Source organism: Ptychodera flava, chromosome 1 (genome assembly GCF_041260155.1).
Source record: "Ptychodera flava strain L36383 chromosome 1, AS_Pfla_20210202, whole genome shotgun sequence".
NCBI lineage: Eukaryota > Metazoa > Hemichordata > Enteropneusta > Ptychoderidae > Ptychodera > Ptychodera flava.
The window spans coordinates 29,435,548-29,462,895 of NC_091928.1; the positions used below are offsets into that span (position 1 = coordinate 29,435,548).

The 27,348-nt window shown below is 36.7% G+C and overlaps 1 protein-coding gene across 1 annotated transcript; it reads right to left on the bottom strand.

Annotated features, from left to right (window-relative positions):
* LOC139134734 (uncharacterized) lies at positions 1–26,534 on the bottom strand. The gene is made up of 3 exons (XM_070701723.1): positions 26,100–26,534; positions 1,674–1,891; positions 1–545 (listed from the first exon to the last, which is right to left on the bottom strand). Exons 1-3 carry the CDS (start codon positions 26,236–26,238, stop codon positions 519–521), a joined length of 384 nt encoding a protein of 127 aa, XP_070557824.1. The 5' UTR covers positions 26,239–26,534; the 3' UTR covers positions 1–518.
* Between the last annotated feature and the right edge of the window lie 814 nt (positions 26,535–27,348).

The window sequence follows — 27,348 nt, forward strand, 5'->3', positions numbered from 1 at the left end:
TGGATTTATATTGATTTTATTGTTTCTTGCATTTTGGTGATCCAGGAAGACATCTGCCAGTACAGTCGTGGAAAAGAACAAACAAAATCGGAGTTCAAACAATGTCTCGCGGAAAAATATCGTTGCAATATGTAAATAACACGCTGTGAAAAATATATTATCATTCTTTTGTAGACAGGTGCTTGTGAAATTCGTAGATTTCTATTTCAAAACCAAAATAAAACTTGTATGAGTAAATTCACATCGGGAGGAGCATGCATGTACTTTCAGACTTTGAAAATTGGACGGAATTGTATAGAGATGGCGCCACAGGGAAGCCAGGATAAACAAACAAACAAACAAACAAACAAACAAACAAAGATAAGAGAAAGTGAGTAGTGATACTGACGTCACATCTTGGATATGTTGCATGCGTTGTTCAGTCAATTACTTCAATTCTTATTCAATTTATTGTTTTCTTCTATATTTGTTTGTTTGTTTTTATCCTGGTTCCCTGTGATGAGCGCAAACCGAGCCTTTTACTTTGTTATTGGTACGTAGTGATCCTGTAAGAGAAGAAAAAAATACATTTTGTACAATATTTGACGACACTAAGATTTCTATATGTGGAATTATATATATATATATATATACACACATATATATATATAATATATATATATATATATATATATATATATATATATATATATATATATATATATATATATATATATATATATATATATATATATATATATATATATATATATATCTCGACCCAGGTATCAACGAATACTAGGGCTGTAATTTTTTTGCATTCCAATGTAAGTTTTCAGAAAAGCTGTTGGAAACTACAAATGTTCACTCACAAAAATGTGGCCAACAGGCTGCCAGATATCTTTTACAGTCTGTCATATTCGCCCAAATCGTTTGTTAGTTTTTGTTTTCAATGGGCGAGCGGTTAAAGTGCTTTTAGCACGAGTTATGGTTCTCCCCTGAGGATCGCTCTATTTCTCGTTTCAAGAAAGACCAGCTCATCATACTTTGGCCAGTAGCTGTGACTTTTGATGCCTTTTATTATCAATATTTGTGTTTAAATGTCAACTACAGTTTCTTGTTCTACTCCCCAAAAGCATGTTTACCAGCCAGTCAAGCCAGCCTGTACATTGTGTAAAGAGCATTGCCATTGTTGACGGGTGAATTCTGGTTCGGACCACAAATTCAAATGTAAACAATAACAGTGCATTTTAAACATATAGACGCTATGTTAACAAAGTAAATGGCCGTGGTTTCAACATGCTTAGGGGAGTAGGAAACGAACTTACAAAACAAAACTAGTGAATAAAATCATTCACATGCACAACTGCTGGCCCTTTGATGGCCCGTTGTCCTTTCCCAAATTGTTCAATGATACTGCACCATCATAGCGTACAGTCAATCTTAGAATGGAAAAGAAAAAAATATGCAGCTATGTACATGTTAGACCATAGACCCATCTTTTGTTAGGGTCTATGGTTAGACTGAAAGATCCGTCGCTGGGGGCGCTCTATACACTTCCCCTCTTGTCAAAGGAGGACAGGGGAGTGGAGGGGGGGGGGGTGTAGAGAGCGCCCTCGACCGACGGATCTTTCAGTCTAGGTACATATAAGATGCAAACACTGCAAGTCTGTATATTGTCTTCATAACCTTACCGGCCTCTTTGGCTTTTTTACTTTTGTGTAATCCTTGAAGTTTGTGTAATTCCACCCGACCTCGCCGACTCTTTCATGTCTCGCTGACGGAGCGAATACAGGCGCCCGGCAGATGTACCTCAGCTCGCTGGTCTTCTCCGTGGAGGCGTCGCCGATGCCGAGGAAGACGTTGTGATCAACTACGTGCGTGACACGGTGCTGGCCTTTGTAGCTGGGACCTGTGTAAGAAAATGTGTGAAAGACCGCTCTGTTATTTTTATTCGCTGTTGCCAAGGTTACTCCAGTGTTTCATCTAGACAGTGGATGAGAGGATTTCCCCCTCTATTGACATGTTGAGACCCTCTAGTAATTTGTCAAGGGGGGACCAGCCCCCATGAAATGGTGCAGTCATACGTTAGAGATACAAGCAGGTGAAATCCCGCTGAATTTTCCGGTAAAGGGGGAAAATCTCCCCTTTTCATGCCGTCCTGGATGAAACACTGATACTCTAACCGTGCTGTTGGCAAACATTGTCTCGCAATCTCTGCTATAATGTTTACAACTTTTCTGTCCCCAGCTGCATCTCTCTGTGTGCGCCTCCGTCCGCCCGTCTGTCTGTATATGTCTATCTGTCAGTTTACCTGTCTGCCTGCCCGTGCACCCTTCATGTCATGACATTAGAAAAGTTCTCTTTTCGGAACGTGACTGCTCTTCAAAAACACTAAGATAAAAAATACGAGAAGTAAATATCCACGGAATGATGGAGCAGTGGTAAAAATAATTAAATGTGAACATCCTAAATTTTGAAATGATACTCATTAACATAAATTGGCAACTAAATAGGGATAAAAAATATCAATGTAAATTATCAAACAAAATATATCAATAGTTGTACTGCGGGTACGTTTTAACATCCGGGCATCTGGAGTATGGCGGGAAAGCATAAAAGCGCCACAAAATTGCAGAAATTCAATAATATTTTGACAAGAGCTGTCTCGATCCAGCTCGAGTGCAGCATCATCGTAAAACCTCAGTATTTGACATGCAAGTGGAATTCTATAAAATGTAGCTGATAAAACATTGATCATCAGTTACACTGCGCCCTTTGAAGTGTAGTGTACTTTAAGACACCATAACTGCCGCAAGTCTGACCTATGTTTATGACACTGAAGGTCCGTCAATTCTCAACTTTGCTCCTGACTGTACACGCCTTTCTGACTGCGTCTCCCGTCTACGTGAAAGTACGAGATCATACAACGAGATCATTGGGGCATATCATGTCAAATGAAGAATCTTACGAATATACAAAAAATCGATTACTATTTAGAGAGGGAACGGATCGAAATTTAGACACCTTCCGTCAGGAATTCAAATTTTCCACAGAGAATCTCTGAACTTTTTTATAATCTTTACGAAACCTAGATCTCGCGATGCAGTTTTTGGAGACATTATCGCTACAGTGATCTATAGTCACCTCATATTTGTATAGGAAAAGTGTTTATGCAAATGAAAATGGAAAAATATGAAACCACAGTTTCCCTTTTACTGAAGGTCAAACACATCTTTTCATCCCCTTCTTCAGTGTGAAATAAAACGGGAGCCTGTGAGCGAAATGGTGAAAGAGATACGTCGACGGCTGTAAATGGATTAAACTTCTACAGGAAATCATCGACAACTGATAATAGTGTTGTACAAATGTTTAGTATTGCCAGAAAAAAAATCCATTTCATTCAGAGTACTCATCTTATGGACGCTAAAGTGAACTGAATTGAATTTGATAGAATTATTACAAAACCTCAGATTCGAAAACCGACAACAGATGGCGCTGTTCAACGCCAACAGCTCTGACCTAGCTGACACCAGCAGGCCCGAGATAATACCACAACACTCACGTACAATTGATACAATCGCGGACTTCCGGATAGACTGGCCCCAGTTCCTTGCCGCTAACGCAGCAGTCTGCTGAAGTTTATTTCTTCAATGTATTTTGTTTTGTTATTTCTATACCCATGGATTTGGAGCAAGTCTAACTTTTCAGGACTTTTGGTCGATGCTCACTTGAAACTGAGATGGCGTGTTTCTTTGGCACCGCGCTTTCTCTGACATTACAGCGTACAGAGTCCATGTCGGATAAGTATATACGTAACTTTTGGAAGCAAAGAAAATAACATGTTTTACCTTTTCTTGACAGTCAAATGGCCAAAATGCGACAGTTTTCAAATCAAATAGCAGCTACATTAAGGCTATATACTTCTCTAATATTTAATACATGAAATATGAAATAATTTTCTTAAAGGGAAGCCTTCGTCGGAACTGCGCCTGCGTGAGTTTCTTGTTTACAAACAATGTATTTCGTGCACGATATCTAGATGCACCAGTGACCTCATCATCATAGCTGCAACATTTAAATTATACGATGTAGATTATAAAAGACATGTTTTAACTTTCATCAATCACCATCGTACCTTGGATACAGTGTTATCACTGGTCGCGTGGGTCCCAAACGACTTTGAGCGAAGTTCCGACGGATGTATGCCTTTAAGGTTTAAAACGGGTTGTTTCAACGTTTTTAAGTGTGAGCAATGGCTTGACTTCAGTTTTGGATGTAACTTTTGACGTTTTTTCTTATTCTATGTGTATCTTTTTCATGTCGACATCAAGTTCTTGTTCTACTTCCAAAGGCAAATTGTGAAACTGTAACAGTACACCCACTATCTATCTTGTCAGCACAGCGAGTATACACGCAAAGTACACTGTTATTGTTGACATTTGGATTGTAGCCTGGATCAGAATTCACTTGTCAAAATAATAACTGTACAAGCTACATATGTAGAGGCTGACTTGACAAGCTGAATACTGTGTATCTCAACATCCTTCAGGAGTAGAATATAATTTCTCTCGGTTCGATAGTATAGAGAGAAATTGATGTCTTCGCGCTACGTGATTTGATACTTGGCATTGAAAAATGGTGTGAAGGCTGGCTACGGAGCTATTAGTGGAAAGTTTGGGTCTAGCCAGACACTTCAGCAGCCTACAGACGGTTCGTCGAAATTATCATAAAAACAAAGACCTCTGTTTGTTTGCATATTGAGGGAATGAACGAGAGTGGTGAAGTCCGACACCACCCCATGGTCCTGTGTTATGCATTGTTTTTCGGACACAGGTTTCCAGAGAATTTCCCTTATCTTAGGGTTTTACCTCTGTTTTTTTTTCCTGGGCGGCATGCACGGGTAACGCGGGTATTTCACTTGATTTGCTTCCGCACCCTGGTATAATGTGCACAGTGTAATTCCTCTACTTGTCTGTAATAAAGCTGCCACCTCTTGCTGATCCATCATTAATAGTCAGGTGGCTATACAAAAATATCGTTACACGGATGACAAAAGTGCCAAATTTGCTACAGGTGTTCGCATATATGTGTAGATCAATTTAGCTATTGCTCCAAAACTTTTGGCCACCGGAAAGGCTCGATGACGTCATAAATTCAAAATGGCCGCCATTATAAGGCTTTAAAATTGTAAAATACGTCTAATTCAGGCAGTTTTCAATATTTTTTTAATAAACCGACACAAACATCCCAAATTACAAATACAACATAAAATTGATGCAAATCAATTATTATGATGACGTCATAAAGCCAAAATGGATGACCAAATTCAAAATACTCCCCATATTATCGTCTGATAATGTTCAAATACTGTCAATAAAGCCTTTTTCCAGCATTTTATCCCTGTACTGAAATTAACACCCTACATTATAGACAAAACATATAATTGAGACAAATTCATTATTGTGATGACGTCATAAAAGCAAAATGGCGACCGAAAATCACAAAATGACCTATTATGAAGTTCGCTGTGCTTAGTAAAATAGCGGCCAATTTACGTGACAAAATAATACTTTAAAGGTAATATACAATTTGTCTTGACAATCCATAAACTCAAAATAAATGATGAATGTACTAAAACTTAGCCAATACGCCCAACACAAATTACAAACTATTATAAAATTATTTATTTTTACCAATGACCTCTGTCTGAAAAACTGAACCAATATAAAGGAAATAAAGTTATCTTATAGGTTCTACCTTTGAAAGTGTTACGTTATAGTGAGTAGATCAATAGTGATGTGATTTCATGATAACGAAAAACATGGCGAGAAACCGGTAAATAAATCATGCCTTGACCCTGGTCATGTGACATTGGTCGCTGAAAAAAGGTTTTATGTTTGTGATTTTGGTCTAGACTTTTGCTTCCTTTGTTTCATAAGCCTTTCCCGTTTGAATTTTCTTGGATTTTTATGTCTCGATGTGTGGTGACATAGTTTTGTGCTACAGTTACTGTAGTTCTCTTTTTGGAGAATGTGCCGGCCTGAAATAGATCATTCGATCAGGGTTTTATGAACAAAAAGAAGACAATTTTTTGCTTTTTGAATCTAGCTTAGCTTATTTTTTGAATTTTATGAAAAGCGTCTTGCCTTGCGTTGTTCACTTACCAGACTGGTTAGGAATTCAAAGATGAAGGAAACTGCAAAAAACTTGACCAGACAAGTTTTGCTGTTTGGAAACCCAAAACATAAAAACATAAAAAAACACCAGGAAGAACATAAGCAGAAATGGAAGGTTAAACAAAGATAAGAACTCAGAAGGATTCTCAGATTCATCAACAATCTTGCAAATCAAACCTTAATCAAAGCATTAAGTAAAGGCCTGAAATTTATTCCCACTCCGGAGTGTCTAGAAAAATTGTCGTATGAGATATCAACAAATTTATTCGCATCATAAGATTATGCGATATCATGAGAAACAATCAATCAATCAATCAATCAGACATCTGTTCTAAGATAAGCACATGTTCAACACTAGTAACCGCGGAAACCCAAACATTGTAAAACTGTCTCGAAGCAACTTTAGATCGATAGAGGAAATTCCATTCGCAACCCACTTCAGAAAGAATATGACTCTGGCAGAAAAGACTGCCCTGAACAATCTGTCTAAAAACAAACAAATCTTAATGAAACCCGTCAATAAAGGATGAGGCATAGCAATTGTGAATAAGATAAATGACATTAAGAAAGTTATAGACAGCAGCTGCTGCGAATTGAAAAATGTTCACTAATACACTTTACGACATTGACTATACAGTGGATATTGTATACGAAATCATTTATCTGCGACAAGAAGATCATTGACGAGGTGATTTACAGTTTCCCCATTTCCATAAGTAGAATAATTTGTACACCACTATGGTATCTCCTGCCAAAAATACACAAAACCAAAGCAGAAGAAACAATCATCACCCAACGTCTCAATAGAAATGGCTGCTCGAGCCCAATAAAACAAATGTCGGAATTTCTAGACCTTGTCATAAAACCAATCGTCCAAAACGACTTATATATGCCAGGGACACAAAAAACTTTATTCTCTAGCTAGAACCAATTAAAAAAAACAAGCAAACTCTATTCTGGTAACATTAGACGTGATATCAATGTAGAAAAACATGCCAAAAATGAAGCCATAAATGCAGCAATCGTAGCGCTGGACTCTGAAACAGTACTGCCAACTGGTATGATACAAAAACCCACCATCAATGTACATGAAAGCCTTAACTGTCGATTATTCTGAAACGCAACATATTTTAATTCAACTTAGAAAAATACAAACGAATCTATGGATACAGTATGGTCTCATCAAATAGCTGATATCATATACCATGAAACGGAGAAAGTTATATTAAATCAAATCCGGTCAAATATTCGCATGGAAATTTAAAATGTGACATGTTCATGGTTTACACAGGAATCGAACATCAACTTTTAACATTCAGAACATTTGTCGAGGAGTGCAACACCCTGTACTCTACGTTCAACTTGGGAATTCATAATTGAACATTCTATTGACAAAATCTCATACCTTGACGCAATTGAGAGAGATGGCTCGATTTTAAAACCCACAAAAAACCGTCTGACGATATTTATCTGCCACCGACTTTCAAATGCTTAATTGAAGGTGAATTACTCAGATATGTACATGCAACAACAATATGGACTTCATAAAAAGGTCAATTTCTCAACGCAAAATCTTCAACAAAGAGATTACAAAAAGAAAGACATAGCTTGTATAAAAAAGAATGTAACAAAACGTCATTCATCCTTCATCAACAAAAGTAAGAGTAATGATGTAACAAAATACTAGCCAGCACAACCTCATCAAAACCAGCCTAATCAAACAATGTGATAAGAATCTGGAATATTATGAAGGGCGATTAAACGCTGGCCATGGTTTTCCAGAAAACCTATAATAACGTATAGTCCGTGGGCTAGAGTGGGTCTACGTGCACCCCCCCCCCCCACAGGATAACAAACCTGTATTTTTCAGAACCCTTGGGATCCCTAGAATACGAAATGGAATTTTAACAGGAAAAATATAGGGACGCAATAGCTGTTATCGTCATGTTTTGAAGGGTACCGCAAAATCACGATTTTCCAAGCCAAATGCATTTTCGTCAAATCTGTCTTCTTGTAAGTCATGTGCTGAGCTCATTTTTTAACATGACCTCACTTGTTTGGTATCATTAGAAAGTGACATATTGCACTATGCAATATCTTCTACAGTTTTTGTCAAATATAACCAAAACTTACCCCTTACCCCAAAATTTAACATTGCAAATTACAGTAAAACTCAAATTCTACCAATTTTTTAGCTAGGCATAATAAAATATGCATTGCTTTGTCTGAAATCTGTTTTATTTGATACAGGGACATGTAAGAAATATGAAATAGACTTTTAACAGAAAAAATATTGGGAATCTACAGCTGTAACCAAAACTTACCCCATACCCCAAAGTTTACATTGAAAATTGCAGTCATAGCTAAAACCAAATTCTACCATTTTTTTAGCTTGACACAAAAAATCTGGCCGTTTTTGCTATGAAATCTATTTTATTTGGTACAGGGACATGTCAGAAATATGAAATAGACTTTTAACAGAAAAAATATTGGGAATCTACAGCTGTAACAGTCATATTTTGAAGGGTACAGCAAAATAACAGTGTTGCAGATTTGCAATGCATTTTTGTAAAAACTGTTTTCCTAAAAGTTATTTGCTGAGCTTGTTTTTGAATATAACCTGGTTTGCTAGGTATCATTAGAAAGATAATTTACTAATCTTCAGAATGACATATTGTAACATGCAATATCTTCTAAAGTTTTCATGATATACAACCAAAACTTTACCCATACCCCAAAGTTTACATTGAAAATTTCAGTCATAGCTAAAACCAAATTCTACCATTTTTTTAGCTTGACACAAAAAATCTGGCCGTTTTTGCTATTAAATTTATTTTATTTGGTACAGGGACATGTCAGAAATATGAAATAGACTTTTAACAGAAAAAATATTGGGAATCTACAGCTGTAACAGTCATATTTTGAAGGGTACTGCAAAATAACAGTGTTGCAGATTTGCATGCATTTTTTGTAAATCTGTTTTCCTATAAGTTATTTGCTGAGCTTGTTTTTGAATATAACCTGGCTTGTTGGGTAATTTACTAATCTTCAGAATAACATATTGTAACATGCAATATCTTGTGTAATTTTCATGATATATAACCAAAACTTACCCCATACCCCAAAGTTTACATTGAAAATTGCAGTCATAGCTAAAACCAAATTCTACCATTTTTTTAGCTTGACACAAAAAATCTGGCCGTTTTTGCTATTAAATCTATTTTATTTGGTACAGGGACATGTCAGAAATATGAAATAGACTTTTAACAGAAAAAATATTGGGAATCTACAGCTGTAACAGTCATATTTTGAAGGGTACTGCAAAATATTAGTGTTGCAGATTTGCATGCATTTTTGTTAAATCTGTCTTTTTATATGTCATCTGTTGAGTCTGTTTTTGAATATAACCTGGTTTGGTAGGTATCATTAGAAAGATAATTTACTAATCTTTAGAATGACATATTGTAACATGCAATATCTTCTATAGTTTTCATGAAATATGACCAAAACTTACCCCATACCCCAAAATTTTCATTGAAAATTGCAGTCATAGCTAAAATCAAATTCTACCATTTTCTTTACCTAGACATATAAAATCAGGCATTTTATTGGGTCATGTCAAAAATATAAAATAGACTTTTAACAGAAAAAAGATTGGAATTCTGTAGTTGTAACAGTCAGATTTTGAAGGGTACAGGAAAATCTCAGTATTCCTGACTTGTGTGCATTTTTGTTGAATCTATCGTCTTTTAAGTCATCTGCTGAGCTTCTTATAGAATATAATGTAAGTTGTTAGGTATCATTAGTAAGATTATTTACTAGTCTTTAAAATGACATATTGTAACATGCAATATCTTGTACAGATTTTTATGAAATATGACCAAAACTTACCCCATACCCCAAAATTTACATCGAAAACTACTGTCATAGCTAATGTCAAATTCAAGCAATTTTTTACGCAGACATAAAAAATTAGACAATTTTTTGTATGAAATCTGTTTTATTTTGTACTTGGCCATATCAGAAATATGAAATGAACTTTTAACAGAAAAAATATTGGGATTCTATAGCTGTAACAGCTGTATTTTCAAGGGTACAGCAAAATCTCAGTATTCCTGATTCGCATGCGTTTTTGTTTTTGTTAAATCTGTCATCTTATAAGTCGTCTACTAAGCTTGTTATTGATTATAACTGGGTTTGTTTAGTATCCTTTTGGTTTGTTTAGTATCATTGAAAAGGTAATTGAATAGTCTTTACAATGACATATTGTAACAGGCAATATCTTGTATATTTTTCATGGAATATGACCAAAACGTAACCCCATACCCCAAGGTTTATATTGAAAGTACTGTCATAGATAACGTGATTAAATTCCGTGAATTTTTAGCTAGATATGATAAAAATAGCTCTGTTTCGGTATTAAATCTGTTGTATATGGTACTGGGTCATGTCAGAAATGTGAAATAGACTTTTAACAGAAAAAATATTTGGACTGTATAGTTGTAACAGCCATATTTTGAAGGGAAATGCATAAATCCCAGTACCGCAAACTGGCACCTTTTTGTTAAATTCTTCTTCTTGTAAGTCATCTGCTGAACTTATTTTGTGACACAACCTGGCTTGTGAGGTATCATTAGTAGGGCAATTTATTCTTCTTTAAGATGACATATTGTAATATACAATGTCATTCATAGTTTTCCTGGAATATGGTCAAACTTTACCCCATGCCCAAAAAGTTCAAATCGCAAATTACGGCTTATCTTAAATGCTACCATTTTTGCTGCACATAATACAAAAGGCAATTCTTGTTTAAAATCTGATTTATTTGTTACAAAGTATGTCACAAGTATAAAATTAACTTTTAACGGGAAGATGATACAATTTAGTAGCCATTTGGATCATTTTTGGAGGGGGAACCCATATATTGCAAATGTATGTGTTTCGGCAAATTTGCCCTGATACCTGGGTACCCTTCCAAATATGATCCAAAAGGCTACAAAATCATATTATGTTCCTGTTAAAAGTTAATTTCATATTTGTGACATACTTTTTAACAAAAACACGGATTTCATAGATTGCATACAAGCATTGCCTTTGGTATATAAAGTTAATAAATTGTAAAAAAAGGTAGAGTTTCAGATTTGCAGTAATTTGCGGTGTAAACCTTGGGGTATGGGGTAAGTTTTGGTCCTATTTCATGAAACCTAAACAAGACATTGCATATTACAATATGTCATTTTAAAGACTAGTAAATTACCTTTCTATTGATACCTAACAAGCCAGGTTATGTCAAAAATCAAGCTCAGCAGATGACTTATAAGAAGACAGATTTAACAAAAAAGCATGCGAGTTGGCAATACTGTGATTTTGCGAGACCCTTCAAAATATGACTGTTACAGCTGTAGAGTCCCAATATATTTTCTGTTAAAAGTCTATTTCATATTTCTGACATTCCCCAGTACCAAATAAAAAGATTTCATATAAAGCATTGCCTTATTTGTTATGTCTAGCTAGATATTTGTTATGTCTAGCTAGAAAATTGGTAGAATTTGACGATAGCTACGAAAGTAATTTTCGATATAAACTTTGTGGTATGGGGTAAGTTTTCGTCATATTCCATGAAAGCTATATCAGATATAGCATATAACAATATGTCATTTAGAACAGTAGTAAATTAGCTTTTTAATGATACCAAATAAACATGGTTATGTAATAAAATAAGCGCAGCAGATGACCTACAATGGGACAAAGTTAACAAAAACACATATGAGTCTGCACTGCTGTGATTTTGCAGTACTCCACAGAATATGCCTGTTACAGCCATAGAATACCAATATTCTTTCTGTTAAAAGTCTATTTCATATTTCTGACATGTTTCTTTACCAAATAAAATAGATTTCATAGCAAAAAACGGCCAGATTTTTTGTGTCAAGCTAAAATAATGGTAGAATTTGGTTTTAGCTATGACTGAAATTTTCAATGTAAACTTTGGGGTATGGGGTAAGTTTTGGTTATATATCATGAAAACTATAGAAGATATTGCATGTTACAATATGTCATTCTAAAGATTAGTAAATTATCTTTCTAATGATATCTAACAAACCAGGTTATATTCAAAAACAAGCTCAGCAGATAACTTATAAGAAGACAAATTTAACAAAAATGCATGCAAATCTGCAACACTATGATTTTGCGGTACCCTTCAAAATATGACTGTTACAGCTGTAGATTCCCAATATTTTTTCTGTTAAAAGTCTATTTCATATTTCTGATATGTTCTTGTACCAAATAAAATAGATTTAATAGCAAAAACGGCCAGATTTTTTGTGTCAAGCTAAAAAAATGGTAGAATTTGGTTTTAGCTATGACTGAAATTTTCAATGTAAACTTTGGGGTATGGGGTAAGTTTTGGTTATATATCATGAAAACTATACAAGATATTGCATGTTACAATATGTCATTTCAAAGACTAGTAAATTATCTTTCTAATGATACCTAACAAGCTAGGTTATATTCAAAACCAGGCTCAGCAGATAACTTATAAGAAGACAATTTTAACAAAAATGCATGCAAATCTGCAATACTGTTATTTGCGGTACCCTTCAAAATATGACTGTTACAGCTGTAGATTCCCAATATTTTTTCTGTTAAAAGTCTATTTCATATTTCTGACATGTCCCTGTACCAAATAAAATAGATTTAATAGCAAAAACGGCCAGATTTTTTGTGTCAAGCTAAAAAAATGGTAGAATTTGGTTTTAGCTATGACTGAAATTTTCAATGTAAACTTTGGGGTATGGGGTAAGTTTTGGTTATATATCATGAAAACTATAGAAGATATTGCATGTTACAATATTTCATTCTAAAGATTAGTAAATTATCTTTCTAATGATATCCAACAAACCAGGTTATATTCAAAAACAAGCTCAGCAGATAACTTATAAGAAGACAAATTTAACAAAAATGCATGCAAATCTGCTACACTATGATTTTGCAGTACCCTTCGAAATATGACTGTTACAGCTGTAGATTCCCAATATTTTTTCTGTTAAAAGTGTATTTCATATTTCTGACATGTCCCTGTACCAAATAAAATAGATTTCATAGCAAAAACGGCCAGATTTTTGTGTCCAGCTAAAAAAATGGTAGAATTTGGTTTTAGCTATGACTGCAATTTTCAATGTAAACTTTAGGGTATGGGGTAAGTTTTGGTTATATATCATGAAAACTATAGAAGATATTGCATGTTACAATATGTCATTCTAAAGATAGTAAATTATCTTTCTAATGATACCTAACAAACCAGGTTATATTCAAAAACAAGCTCAGCAGATAACTTATAAAAGGACAGTTTTAACAAAAATGCATGCAAATCTGCAATACTGTTATTTTGCGGTACCCTCAAAATATGACTGTTACAGCTGTAGATTCCCAATATTTTTCTGTTAAAAGTCTATTTCATATTTCTGACATGTCCCTGTACCAAATAAAACAGATTTAATAGCAAAAACGGCCAGATTTTTTGTGTCAAGCTAAAAAAATGGTAGAATTTGGTTTTAGCTATGACTGAAATTTTCAATGTAAACTTTGGGGTATGGGTAAGTTTTGGTTATATATCATGAAAAATATAGAAGATATTGCATGTAAAGATTAGTAAATTATCTTTCTAATGATATCCAACAAGCAAGGTTATATTCAAAAACAAGCTCAGCAGATAACTTATAAGAAGACAAATTTAACAAAAATGCATGCAAATCTGCTACACTATGATTTTGCAGTACCCTTCAAAATATGACTGTTACAGCTGTAGATTCCCAATATTTTTTCTGTTAAAAGTCTATTTCATATTTCTGACATGTCCCTGTACCAAATAAAATAGATTTAATAGCAAAAACGGCCAGATTTTTTGTGTCCAGCTAAAAAATGGTAGAATTTGGTTTTAGCTATGACTAACACAATTGGAACTATTTTGTGATTATAAGATGAACAGTAAAAGTCACAGAATATGCTCTCTAAGAGAGGGTTTACTCAAAGCATTTAGTAATTATCAATTTTTCAAGTGAAAACATCAAAACTGTAATTATTGAATTAAATGTTAAAGTAGTTTTTAAAAAATTGTAGTTTTAAAGCCATCTGCTTTTCAAAAATTGTAAATTTATCCCTTTTGACAATTTTTTAAGGATATTTCATCTCATTCATACACATTCTTGAAAATGTCAAGATTAAAGGTCAAAACTTGATGATTGCTGTATTGTTTAGAGGACCTGGATGCATTTGAAGGTTTTAGGATCATATCTGATTGATTCTTTACTATTTCAAAGTGCCTTTCTAGGCCAGTCCTTAAAAATGTTCAGGGGTCATATCTAAGTGGTCCCTTAAAAAGATTAAGGGACACATCAGGGTGGTCCCCGAAAGTTTCAAGGAATCATGTGGGTGGTCCCTTAACGTTTCAAGGTCACATTAGGATAGTCCTTGAAAAATTCAGGGGCACCTCAGGTTGGTCCCTGAATGTTTCAAGGACTCATCCGTGTGGTCCCTGGAAGTTTCAAGGTCACATCAGAGTGGTCTCTAAAAGATCCAGGGACACATCAGGGTGGTCCTTGAATGTTTCAAAGACTCGTCTTGCAATGGCGGTTTTTGAAAGATTCAAGGTCACATTAGGATAGTCCTTGAAAGATTCGGGGACACCTCAGGTTGGTCTCTGAAAGTTTCAAGGACTCATAGTCTTAGTCATGTTCACGCTACAACCACAGTCGCTGCCATCATTGTCAAGATCGGGAACAGCACTGTCAGTGTCACTCCACAAAGGACCGTGGTAACAGACATCAAATTCGTCGGAGATATCCAGTATTCCGTTGCTTTCCATGTAGTCCTGTCATTAAATAATTGGGGTAATGGACGTCCTACATTCAGAATCGGCAACCTTTCCCGCTCGGAATTAGTGCAGTAGTCAAAATCCATTCGAACATCACGCTGTTTACACACTCGACTTGAAACAATGCAGAGCCTCACAACAATGTGACCCGTGACCTTTACTATGTAAATTAGCAAGGACCATATTGTTGGTGTACGATTCAGTGTGTCGCTTAATGAGAAAAGTATCATTGACTATATCTCCAATTAATCATGAAGACTGTAACATACAACCATAGTATTTTAAATGGTGGGGAAACTTTACAGCATAAAAGAGCAACATGTACCTTACCCGGGACCTTACACAATCGCACAATCCTAGATGCCCCTGTAGGTTAAAATGGAATGTGCCATTATGAACTGATTGTTTGCGAATAATTAATTGTTTACTGTTCAGACCAGCGGCGCGTCGGCCAGTAACAGCATACTTCAACCAGCGAGTAAATTACCATTAATCGTCAAGGCTTGCTCGTCTAAGTCGACTGAAGGTTCAGCCACTGCCTAGTTTATCACATTTATGCCGGGAAGAACACCCTTGTAGATCTCGTCGCGTGATAAATATGCAAAGACGTGTTTTGGAGCCGGCCGACCAGTCACACATGGGAGCGATGAGGACGCTGTGTTAAGCCATTACATAATCTTAGCTTCGACCGTCATGAATATTGACGCTGTATGTGCAAGAAGTTGGACCAAATCTTTTCAGTGATTCGTCTGCCTGTCAGCTTTACCAAGTAATGCTTGTGAATGCACAAGCTGACGAGCGAAGGTCACATCAGGATAGTCCTTGAAAGGTTCAGGGTCTCATCTGGGTGGTCCCTGAAAGTTTCGAGGTCACACCAGGATAGTCCTTGAACATTCAGGGTCACATCTGGGTGGTCCCTGAAAGTTTCAAGGACTCATCTGGGTGGTCCCTGAAAGTTTCAAGGACTCATCCGGGTGGTCCCTGAAAGTTTCGAGGTCACACCAGGATAGTCCTTGAACGATTCAGGGTCACATCTGGGTGGTCCCTGAAAGTTTCAAGGACTCATCTGGGTGGTCCCTGAAAGTTTCAAGGACTCATCTGGGTGGTCCCTGAAAGTTTCAATGTCACATCAGGATAGTCCTTGAAAGATTCAGGGTCACATCTGGGTGGTCCCTAAAAGTTTCAAGGACTCATCTGGGTAGTCCCTGAAAGTTTCAAGGTCATGTCAGTGTGGTCTCTAAAAGATTTAGGGTCTCCTCGGAGTGGTCCCTGAAAGCTGCAAAGACATCTCTGCACAGTCCCTAAAGATTCCAGACAAAAACTGTTGGTTTCTGCCGTTAATATTTTAAGGTTTCAACAGACAGATGATATTGATTACATTTCTTTGAATCTACCAAAAAGAGTTCATTTTTAATAGTAGGGCTGAAATAGTTCAGTGATTTTTAAAAATTTTCCAGCATTAATTAGCACAAGTACAAGAAAAGGGTAGTTTTATCAAATTTACCAGGTCTCATTTCCTTGTATATGAAATAAATAAATGTACAAGTCATTTTCTTAACATCTACCAAATCATTTCAAAGAGAGATCACCAAAAAACATACACTACAGCAGAACTGATTTGGGTAGAGGTAGAAGGCCATTTTACCATCGAAAATTTAAAATTTTATCATGCATCGTTCGGTGAGAAAAGCAAATGCCTACAAATCAGCCTTGGAAAGGAAATTTGTATTTTCACTTAAACCTAAACAAAATTGACAAATCAGTTACATTTAATGGTTCTCCTTTCTGAGAGTGCGAAAAGCTAGACAAAAATGTAAAATTTGTTATAGGTGTATTTGATGATTGTGCAATTATCAATAATTTATAAAATTTGCCCTCGTCTTCACACAAAAACATTGTTAGATTCGTGATTTTTAAATAGATTACAACAAAATGCTCAAGATCTTATAATCACAAAATAGTTCCAATTGTGTTGACTGCAATTTTCATGTAAACTTAGGGTATGGGGTAAGTTTTGGTTATATATCATGAAAAATATAGAAGATATTGCATGTCACAATATTTCATTCTAAAGACTAGTAAATTATCTTTCTAATGATACCTAACAAACCAGGTTATATTCAAAAACAAGCTCAGCAGATAACTTATAAAAGGACAGTTTTAACAAAAATGCATGCAAATCTGCAATACTGTTAGTTTGCAGTACCCTTCAAAATATGACTGTTACAGCTGTAGATTCCCAATATTCTTTCTGTTAAAAGTCTATTTCATATTTCTGATGATTCGGATAGTTTTCAACGGATTGAACCCACAAATACGGCATCAGTCCTAGTGTAATGGCCATGTTCTGATATGTTCTTGTACCAATAAAATAGATTTCATAGCAAAAACGGCCAGATTTTTTGTGTCCAGCTAAAAAAATGGTAGAATTTGGTTTTAGCTGTGACTGCAATTTTCAATGTAAACTTTAGGGTATGGGGTAAGTTTTGGTTATATATCATGAAAACTATAGAAGATATTGCATGTTACAATATTTCATTCTAAAGATTAGTAAATTATCATTAGATGATACCTAACAAACCAGGTTATATTCAAAAACAAGCTCAGCAGATAACTTATAAGAAGACAGTTTTAACAAAAATGCATGCAAATCTGCAACACTGTTATTTTGCGGTACCCTTCAAAATATGACTGTTACAGCTGTAGATTCCCAATATTTTTTCTGTTAAAAGTCTATTTCATATTTCTGATATGTTCTTGTACCAAATAAAATAGATTTCATAGCAAAAACGGCCAGATTTTTTGTGTCAAGCTAAAAAAATGGTAGAATTTGGTTTTAGCTATGACTGCAATTTTCAATGTAAACTTTGGGGTATGGGGTAAGTTTTGGTTATATATCATGAAAAATATAGAAGATATTGCATGTTACAATATGTCATTCTGAAGATTAGTAAATTATCTTTCTAATGATACCTAACAAACCAGGTTATATTCAAAAACAAGCTCAGCAAATAACTTTTAGGAAAACAGTTTTACAAAAATGCATGCAAATCTGCAACACTGTTATTTTGCGGTACCCTTCAAAATATGACTGTTACAGCTGTAGATTCCCAATATTTTTTCTGTTAAAAGTCTATTTCATATTTCTGACATGTCCCTGTATCAAATAAAACAGATTTCAGACAAAGCAATGCATTTTTTATTATGCCTAGCTAAAAAATTGGTAGAATTTGAGTTTTACTGTAATTTGCAATGTTAAATTTTGGGGTAAGGGGTAAGTTTTGGTTATATTTGACAAAAACTGTAGAAGATATTGCATAGTGCAATATGTCATCTTAAAGAGGAATAAATTCCCTTTCTAATGATACCAAACAAGTGAGGTCATGTTAAAAAATGAGCTCAGCACATGACTTACAAGAAGACAGATTTGACGAAAATGCATTTGGCTTGGAAAATCGTGATTTTGCGGAACCCTTCAAAACATGACCATAACAGCTATTGCGTCCCTATATTTTTCCTGTTAAAATTCCATTTCGTATTCTAGGGATCCCAAGGGTTCTGAAAAATACAGTACAAAAAACATAATGATTTTAGCATCTGCCTTTGTGAACAATGGCTACCATTAAAATGAGCATGTGGGAATACAAAACCATTCAAGTGACTGAAGAAGGGACCCACTTTGGCCTGAAACGCCGCTACGAGGAATAACCAACATAAAACCTTATTTCCGGGACCAAGGTCACATTACGAGGATCAAAGCACTATCGATTCACTGGTTTCTCACCATTTTCCCCTATCGCCAAACCACATTGATCTACCCACTATACCGTATCACAAGCAAAGGTAGAACCAGTTTGTGAAGTTGCCTTCATTTCCTTTATATCGATTCGATTTTTCAAACACAAACCATTTTAATAATCAATAATCTCATAAGAGTTTGTTACTTGAACTTATTGGCTAAGCTTGATACATTTATCTTTTATTTTGAGTTTTTGGCATATTAATACAAATTGTATATTACTTTTATACTATCATTTTGTCACGTAAATGGGCTATTGTACCAAGCATAGTAAACTTCACAATCGTCCATTTTGTAACTTTCGGTTGCCATTTTGGTTTTATGACGTCATCTTAATACTTAATTTGCATCAATTATCTGTTTTGTCTGTAATCTGGGGTGTTCATTTCAGTTCAGGTGATAAAATGCTGAAAAAGGCTTCATTAACAGTGTTTTAACATTTTAGACAATGTTATGGCGGACATTTTGAATTTGGTCGGCCATTTTGGCTTTATGACGTCATCATAAGAATTAATTTGCATTAATTCAATGTTTTATTTATGATTGAGAATGTTTAAGTCAGTTTATTTACAAGAATAGTGAAAACTGGCTGAATAAACTGTATTTTACCATTTTTAAGCGTTATAATGGCGGCCATTTTGAATTTATGACGTCATCGAGCCTTTCCGGTGGCCCAAATTTTTGGAGCAATAGCTAATTTTGATCTACACACATATGTGAACCTCTGTAGCAAATTTGGCACTTTTGTCATCCGTGTAACGATCTTGCTGTTTTTTGTTGCTAAGCCACCTGACTATAATGAATGAATGGAGTGGAACGTAATTCATTTATTAGAATGAGAGTACAGAGAAGATCATGTAGTTGACATTCAAACAAATATTTAAAAAAAATGATGAAAAACTACAGCTACTGGCCCTTTAATGAATCGCTTCAAATCACCCAACCAGAGCCCTCTCGTGACTGACACGAATAGTCTGGTTCCCTGACCCATTTTCCCCGGTAGAGGGCGTGGAAAATGAGTCAGGAACCAGACTATGACACGAATGCATGATTTAAAAAAAAGTCATGGTAGTACATAAGAAAAACCAGAAGTTACACTTCAAATACAGACTAGGCTACGTTTTATCCATCTTCGCTTTCCAAGGTCTCTTGTCCGGGCAGCTGGATGCTCCCCGAAAGCAGAGTTAGTGGGAGACTGTAGTCGAAGTTACGGACCCGTGCGAGCGGATGGTGCGTTATTTCCCGCTCGGCACACTTGGCCATTCTGTGTGTATTAAAGCTGTTCGTAGCTTAGAAGCTTCGGAAAGGTTTGTCATTGTATCGACAACTTCTCTCTCGGGCGTAGGCGGTGTGTTTGTTCATCATCTGTCCGCGATAATGTCAGGTGTTTGAGCATAGGGGGTCCAATCTCCGATGATGACGATGATGATGATTAAATATTTAAAATGAAGATAAATAAACATATATTTGGACTCAGTAAATTTGTTGTTATTGTTGTTGTTATTGTTGTTGTCGTTGTTGATACTATTTGCAGAAAAGAACAAAGTATGCGCTGCAAATTTCAACACAGCCTAACTATACATGTGCGTCGCAAATTCAATACAGCCTAACTATACATGTGCGTTGCAAATTCAATACAGCCTAACTATACATGTGCGTTGCTGCCTAACTATACATGTGCGTTGCAAATTCAATACAGCCTAACTATACATGTGCGTTGCTGCCTAACTATACATGTGCGTTGCAAATTCAATACAGCCTAACATTACCCAAGGGGTGTCACTTCATTGCCACACACTTTTTTCGATCGCCACAAAATGCACCTAGCATGCATCGAAATCGGTAAAATTCGACGTAGGGTCAAAGCACATTAGTCCTTCTCAATAATACTCCAACATTTTTACCTCTTACCGATGAAAAGTCGAGAAATCAGCAAGTTTTTCAGCGTATCTGGACGTCTCTTACATTTCAGATTTAAAAGGCGCGGCAGTGTATTGAGTCACGTGGGCGCTTTTCAAATCGAACCAATAGCAGAGCTCGCCAAAATGCACCCAGCAAGCATCGAGAGCGGTAAAATTCGATGTAGGGTCAGAGCCCGTACTGAACGAATGGGCCCAGCGTGAAAACCCGGCAGTAACGTAAGTTTCTCACGTCTTTGGAAGACTATGGGTGACACTGTCTGCGTGCGTCTGCATACGAAATTCTGGTAACTTTAACAGTTCCAGTTCACCCGCAGCAAGAGATCGTTCTTTCCAAAGATGTGAGAAACTTACGTTGCCTCCGGGTTTTCACGCTGGTCCATTCAGCTCTGCTATTGGTTCGATTTGAAAAGCGCCCACGTGACTCAATAAACTGCCTCGCCTTTTAAATCTGAAATGTAAGAGACGTCCAGATACGCTGAAAAACTTGCTGATTTCTCGACTTTTCATCGGTAAGAGGTAAAAATGTTGGAGTATTATTGAGAAGGACTAATGTGCTTTGACCCTACGTCGAATTTTACCGATTTCGATGCATGCTAGGTGCATTTTTGGCGATCGAAAAAAAGTGTGTGGCAATGAAGTGACACCCCTTGGGTAATGTTAGGCTGTATTGAATTTGCAACGCACATGTATAGTTAGGCAGCAACGCACATGTATAGTTAGGCTGTATTGAATTTGCAACGCACATGTATAGTTAGGCAGCAACGCACATGTATAGTTAGGCTGTATTGAATTTGCGACGCACATGTATAGTTAGGCTGTGTTGAAATTTGCAGCGCATACTTTGTTCTTTTCTGCAAATAGTATCAACAACGACAACAACAATAACAACAACAATAACAACAAATTTACTGAGTCCAAATATATGTTTATTTATCTTCATTTTTAAATATTTAATCATCATCATCGTCATCATCGGAGATTGGACCCCCTATGGTTTGAGGAAGGCAAGTAGACGATGCTAAAAATAAAACTACGGGATTGTACAGACATGTAAAGACAGATAGGGGGTCCGCATATTTCCATGACTATGATAATGATACCCACTGCGGGAAAGTGTTGAATTTAGATAACGGCTTATTATTTCCAGCATTCTGTTCAAGACGGCGATGCTGTTGGAATTAGAATACCAACAGAAAGTTGTAAAATGCCCGTGGTTACTATGGTTACAGCGTTGTCATCTGAACTTTGTACCAACGTTTCGAAATCAAACAGTGCGGGAACGAGGAATGCGATACAACTTGATAAACAAAATACGAGGAATTCGAATTTGAATTGCACCTAGATCAAATGAGATTTGTTGTGTACTGTGGCACACAAACACATCGGTGGAAAACATGCTGTCATTTGTGTAAATGTACTCTGTAGGCAAACTGATGTGTAGACTTAGTGTCGGTCTTGGCTAAATACTCAGTCATGGAGGTCCTGCAGGAAGCGTCCACAGCAGATTTTGAAATAGCAGGCTTCGAATTTGAGAGTAGGATATATTTTGTCATTGCTCACTATATATGATCATATATACATGAAAAAGCGGCGAGTTTAATAGCGTGATGTTTATCTAGTCATCGGGCCAATCTATAGGTATTAAACCGAGCAAATCAGCAACGAAGTTGTTCCCTTTGTCACCGTAACAATAGACTCGCTCACAGCCCCTAGTTCGCGGAGCAGCTCCATCCTCATCGCAGCTCTATCCTCATATGGTGATACGAATTTACGGGCTTTCTAGCAAGCAGGGCTTGTACGGGTTGGGGATGTAACAAGGTTCTGGGTCAGTATAAATAACTGGATCAACACCCGAATCTGCGTTCAACCGCTTTATTGACTAGAACTCAACAACACTATTAAAACTAGTACTGCACAGTAATGTCTAAGAACGAGAGAAAAGTATCCGTTTGGCGGGATACCGCAACGTCACAAACTCAATGTGATTGGCTATGAATACTGAAAGCTGATTGAGATTGGCTATCATAGTTCAAAGTCTGAACCCGCACGACAAGTCCACGAACTTAACACTTTCATCTCCGATAGGGCTCACCGCGCAGTCGGGTTATAGCGCAGCGGAGCTTGCAACTGGTGTCCACAATTAATACGTTTTGAACAAAACTTTGCATTTTTTTTGCATTTTCAGAGAAATTAATACACGAGAACGGATTTTCCCCCGGACCTGCATTGGAAAAAAGCCAGCAGTGACCAAAGAAAGTCGACACATTATACTAGAAATACGATATATGTTTCGAGCTTGTTCCTTTTTTAACATTTTCATCCCACTCTTAAATTTGATTTCTGAGCTGTTGTTGAAAATATCAGTCAACATGCATTACTGGGCCTACATTTGCCCGCCTTCCTCACAGTCTCTCTGATTCATTCAATGTGACCGGTTGAAACGCGTTGAGTATGTCCGCTGTACATACCTCGCAGTATAAACTATAAACGTACAAAGTGTCTTTCTTGTATAAAACTGTCGTGAACATTCATAACCAAAATTTGATTTTTTCATTTCATAACCAACAAGAAGACGTAGATACCGTTAACCTTAGACATGGCTAATGCCGCTTGATATGCTTATATTTTCCGCGTTCACCTGATCAAGCTAGCTAGCTATGAGTCGCTCCAGCTGTATGTAAGAAATGGACAGCAACAGCGCAGCGGTAGCTAAGGGAAACAGTCGCGCGCACGAGCCACGCGATACTCGTGACCCCGGATTGACCACAATGTCAGCTATTACTGGTATTGGCGCTTTTCAAACAGAACAAAGAGGTTTTTTGATCTGTCGGCATTTAGAATTGTGGACTTCAAACACGATCAAATCACCCTGCGTCATTCTACCGTGCCGGTGTCAGTAATACAACCGCGGTGTCTCTTTACTTGTTCGCGCCTCGAAATTAAAAGACGAGAAATTTTGCTGAAATTTTCCTAAACTTTCAATCATTCTCGTTCAAAATCATGAATAAAAGTCGGGGTTCACCGAGCGAATTTTGGTACTTGAGAAACAATGTTAAAATTGCCCGATATTTACAGATATTTGAATTCAAAATGCCCGCCATCCCTCTGTGGGGAAAATTACCGATTTTCACAAAACTCGGCCATTAAAAATATATTTACTCCATAAGCCCCCTCCCCCAAAAGTGGTATAGGCCAAAATAATATAGTAAAAATCCTACCATATCTGTCCCCGAGGCGCGCTCTTTAACGTGCGTCTCGGACCAAAATGAGTTTCTGGATCCCGAATTCAACAGCACGGTAGTTGCAGAAGAATGCGCAATGAAAATGTATTAGTTATTTGAGTAGAATACATGTGTGTTTGCTGATCTGGGTTTGGAACTAACGACTAGCATTGTTTGTCCTCCAGGAGCGCTTAATGCAGGACGGAACCACGCAACTATAAAGTTTATAATTTTTATTGAACCGTGGCGCACGCTTGAATACAAAAATGAACAAAAGGTAAAAACCGCACAAGGAAGAATAATGAGATCAATGAAAAAAGCTTTTAAAAGTATGTGATACTTGAATGCCACATCTGAAAATTAAAACATGAGTTTTGACAACTAACACGCGAATTTATATTGAATCAAACTTTGAACAAAACATTGTTAATGCATACATACATACATACATACATACATACATACATACATACATACATATCATATGTATCTATGTATCTATGTATGTATCTATATATGTATGTATGTATGTATGTATGTATGTATGTATGTATGTATGTATGTATGTATGTATGTATGTATGTATGTATGTATCTATGTATCTATGTATGTATGTATGTATGTATGTATGTATGTATGTATGTATGTATGTATGTATGTATGTATGTATGTATCTATGTATGTATCTATGTATGTATGTATCTATGTATGTAATGTATCTATGTATGCACGACACGCACGTATGTATGTTGTATGAATTTGTACAATATGTCTGATATGTATATCCGTTTTCTCATTTTGCCGACCAAATTACAGGACAGAAGTAATCCACTTGTCGGGATGTACAGCAAATAATATCCTGCTATAAAGAAGTAATTTGACTTCGGAATTGAAAACTGATTCGAACAATGGGGTCAAATTCAGAGGTTGAGATCATAATGAAATTACGTTTATTCTTTTAAGATTAAAACAATAAAAGAGCGCATCGCTCTGCAACCTCCTGCGAAGGTTCTATCAAAATGTTTTGACCAATGACAGCCCTCCTTCAACAGGCGAGAGTCACAATGAATCCCTGCACCTGAAAACGTGAGATAAACATCCCCCATGAGGCTATAGGGTTTCTGCAACTGTATCGCGTAGGGACGTTTGGAGTTCACAACAGGTGACCTCACGTTTGTGTTTGTCACGCTTGACCGAGCCAATGAACCCTGATCGCGACCACAGACGGACACAGCCACCTGTTACGAGGGAACTTGCACGGCCCTTATTCAAACAATGACAATTTCGGTCACTACGTTTCCCAAATCTTGTGGTGAGAAAATGACTTGTGTAAGTAAAGTAAGAATATGAAAAAGTCACAATTTATCAGAGAAAATCTGCTTGAAGGATTTGTCGCGAAATTTTCCCAGGCCTGTACTCACTGAAACAATTTGGCATATTTATGCGTCCACTTCGGTTAGCGTTTAAAGTTTTGTATTGTGTCGCCTTTTTATGAGAAAGACGTCTTCGACGGTTTTATCGCCGTGCAAAAACAAACTGTCTCAATCAATGTAAAGAAACGCGACACTTATGAGTTGTTAGTGACGGTCAATCGACCCTTAGTCGTGTAAGCACCCTCTGAAGTAATTGATATCGTTTGCTTAACGTCGTATTGATTTCCCCTGTACAAATAACGTGTGTGAAGGTAAGGGACTCGGAGTTGTGCTTCAAATCGTCAACAGCCGCAACCATGAAGCGGAGACGCACACTGGCGCGTTAAAATTCACACTCAGAAGAAGTAAAATGTGGTTATAACGCCTGCATGTCATGATTATATATTGACCAATAACTGATATGTTATTGAAAGATGGCTTTATAAGTCGTGCACAAACGAATAAGCCCTGCTAAGCATCATTTAATATTAGTAGTAGATGTTAAAACATCACATGTTCCCATTCTTGATAACAAAGGCCAAACAATTCTTTTAAACCTTGCCGATGAAAACACGAGTCCTCCCACGAAGTGATACGATTGATACTGATGGAACCAAGTAGGACCGATATATGCCCGCCGTTACCAGGGACGCCGGTGTACCAATATGGCCGACTGCATTATGAACGTGCTAGTGACACAAGGACAACTTACCGCCAAAAACCATTATCCCTCTTTCCCCGTCAAGTTCAACTGGAAGCCTTTGTTCGGCGACTACACCTGCGTCCGGGGCCCTGCTGGCGTTGGAATAATTCGACGTTGCCCGGGACTGTGTTCTTTCTGTCATCGACATGATCCCGTCTGTGTGTGCGTGAGTTGTCCAGCGAAGCGTTACGGAGTGTGTGTTTTAGGTCGTCGCTGCTGCTAGACTCAGTCGGTAATGACAGATACTGCAGATTTGAGTCGATAAAGTCAGTACTAGGTTTAGTTAAAAGCCTAATATGGTGCACTTGTACAGAGTCCGTCCAAAGTAAAAAAAAAACTTAAACGACCCCTGCTCTTCTCTGCTCACAGTCTGATGATCGCCTGTGAATTGAATGAGCGGCAACACACACACCTGCGATTCGCGATTGCAATGAACACACACTGAGTGAACTTCTGTGATGAAACCAAACAATAGAACCGGCCCAAAGCATGCTATTTGCATACAAGGAACACGGCTTTTGACAATTGACCAGCGGCGGCGATTGGACCAACGGACGTTAACAAGGAGCGAGACGCATATTGGCAGTAATCGATCGAATGAATTTTTAATGTCGGGTTGCCTCGGCGACGTGACAGGCCACGCGTAGAAAGTGAATGGCCTTGTCTCATTTGGCATGAATCTTTCTTGAATTTTTTAACATTTGCGTTTCTTATAAATTTTTGAGAAGAGACAAACAAAACACCGTACGCGTCTTAGTTACGGCAGTGAGATTCCAGATATCCCATTACAATATATAAACACTGAAATTGTGTACCAATCTATTTGTAATTTCTAACATCCTCTTTCACTTTTCAATGTATGTATGTATGTATGTATGTATGTATGTATGTATGTATGTATGATGTATGTATGTATGTGTATGTATGTATGTATGTATGTATGTATGTATGTATGTATGTATGTATGTATGTATGTATGTATGTATGTGTATGCATTTCGAAGTGAGCTTTCTACGCACTATATTCAAACATTTTGACACTTATGGGACCGTCGCAGATTCTCTCATAAATTGAACAAATAACGGGATGTTTTGATTTGATCGAATTGTACCGTGACCATGGATTTTGAAGATCCTCATTCAAAATTCTATCCCCTGAAACTAGAGGGGGGAGGTGAGCAAATGCAGCCATGAAAAAAAACGCGAAGTGCGAAAGTGAAGTTCACTTAGGGAGCATTCAGTTTTTACGGGGATGGGGG

Excerpts from the sequence above, each read along its gene's own strand:
- LOC139134734 (XM_070701723.1), bottom strand. The coding sequence starts at position 26,238 with ATGTCGATGACAGAAAGAACACAGTCCCGGGCAACGTCGAATTATTCC. Across the intron at positions 1,892-26,099 it reads AGGGATAATGGTTTTTGGCG|GTCCCAGCTACAAAGGCCAG; the intron begins GTAAGTTGTCCT and ends TTTCTTACACAG. Across the intron at positions 546-1,673 it reads TAAAAAAGCCAAAGAGGCCG|GATCACTACGTACCAATAAC; the intron begins GTAAGGTTATGA and ends CTTCTCTTACAG.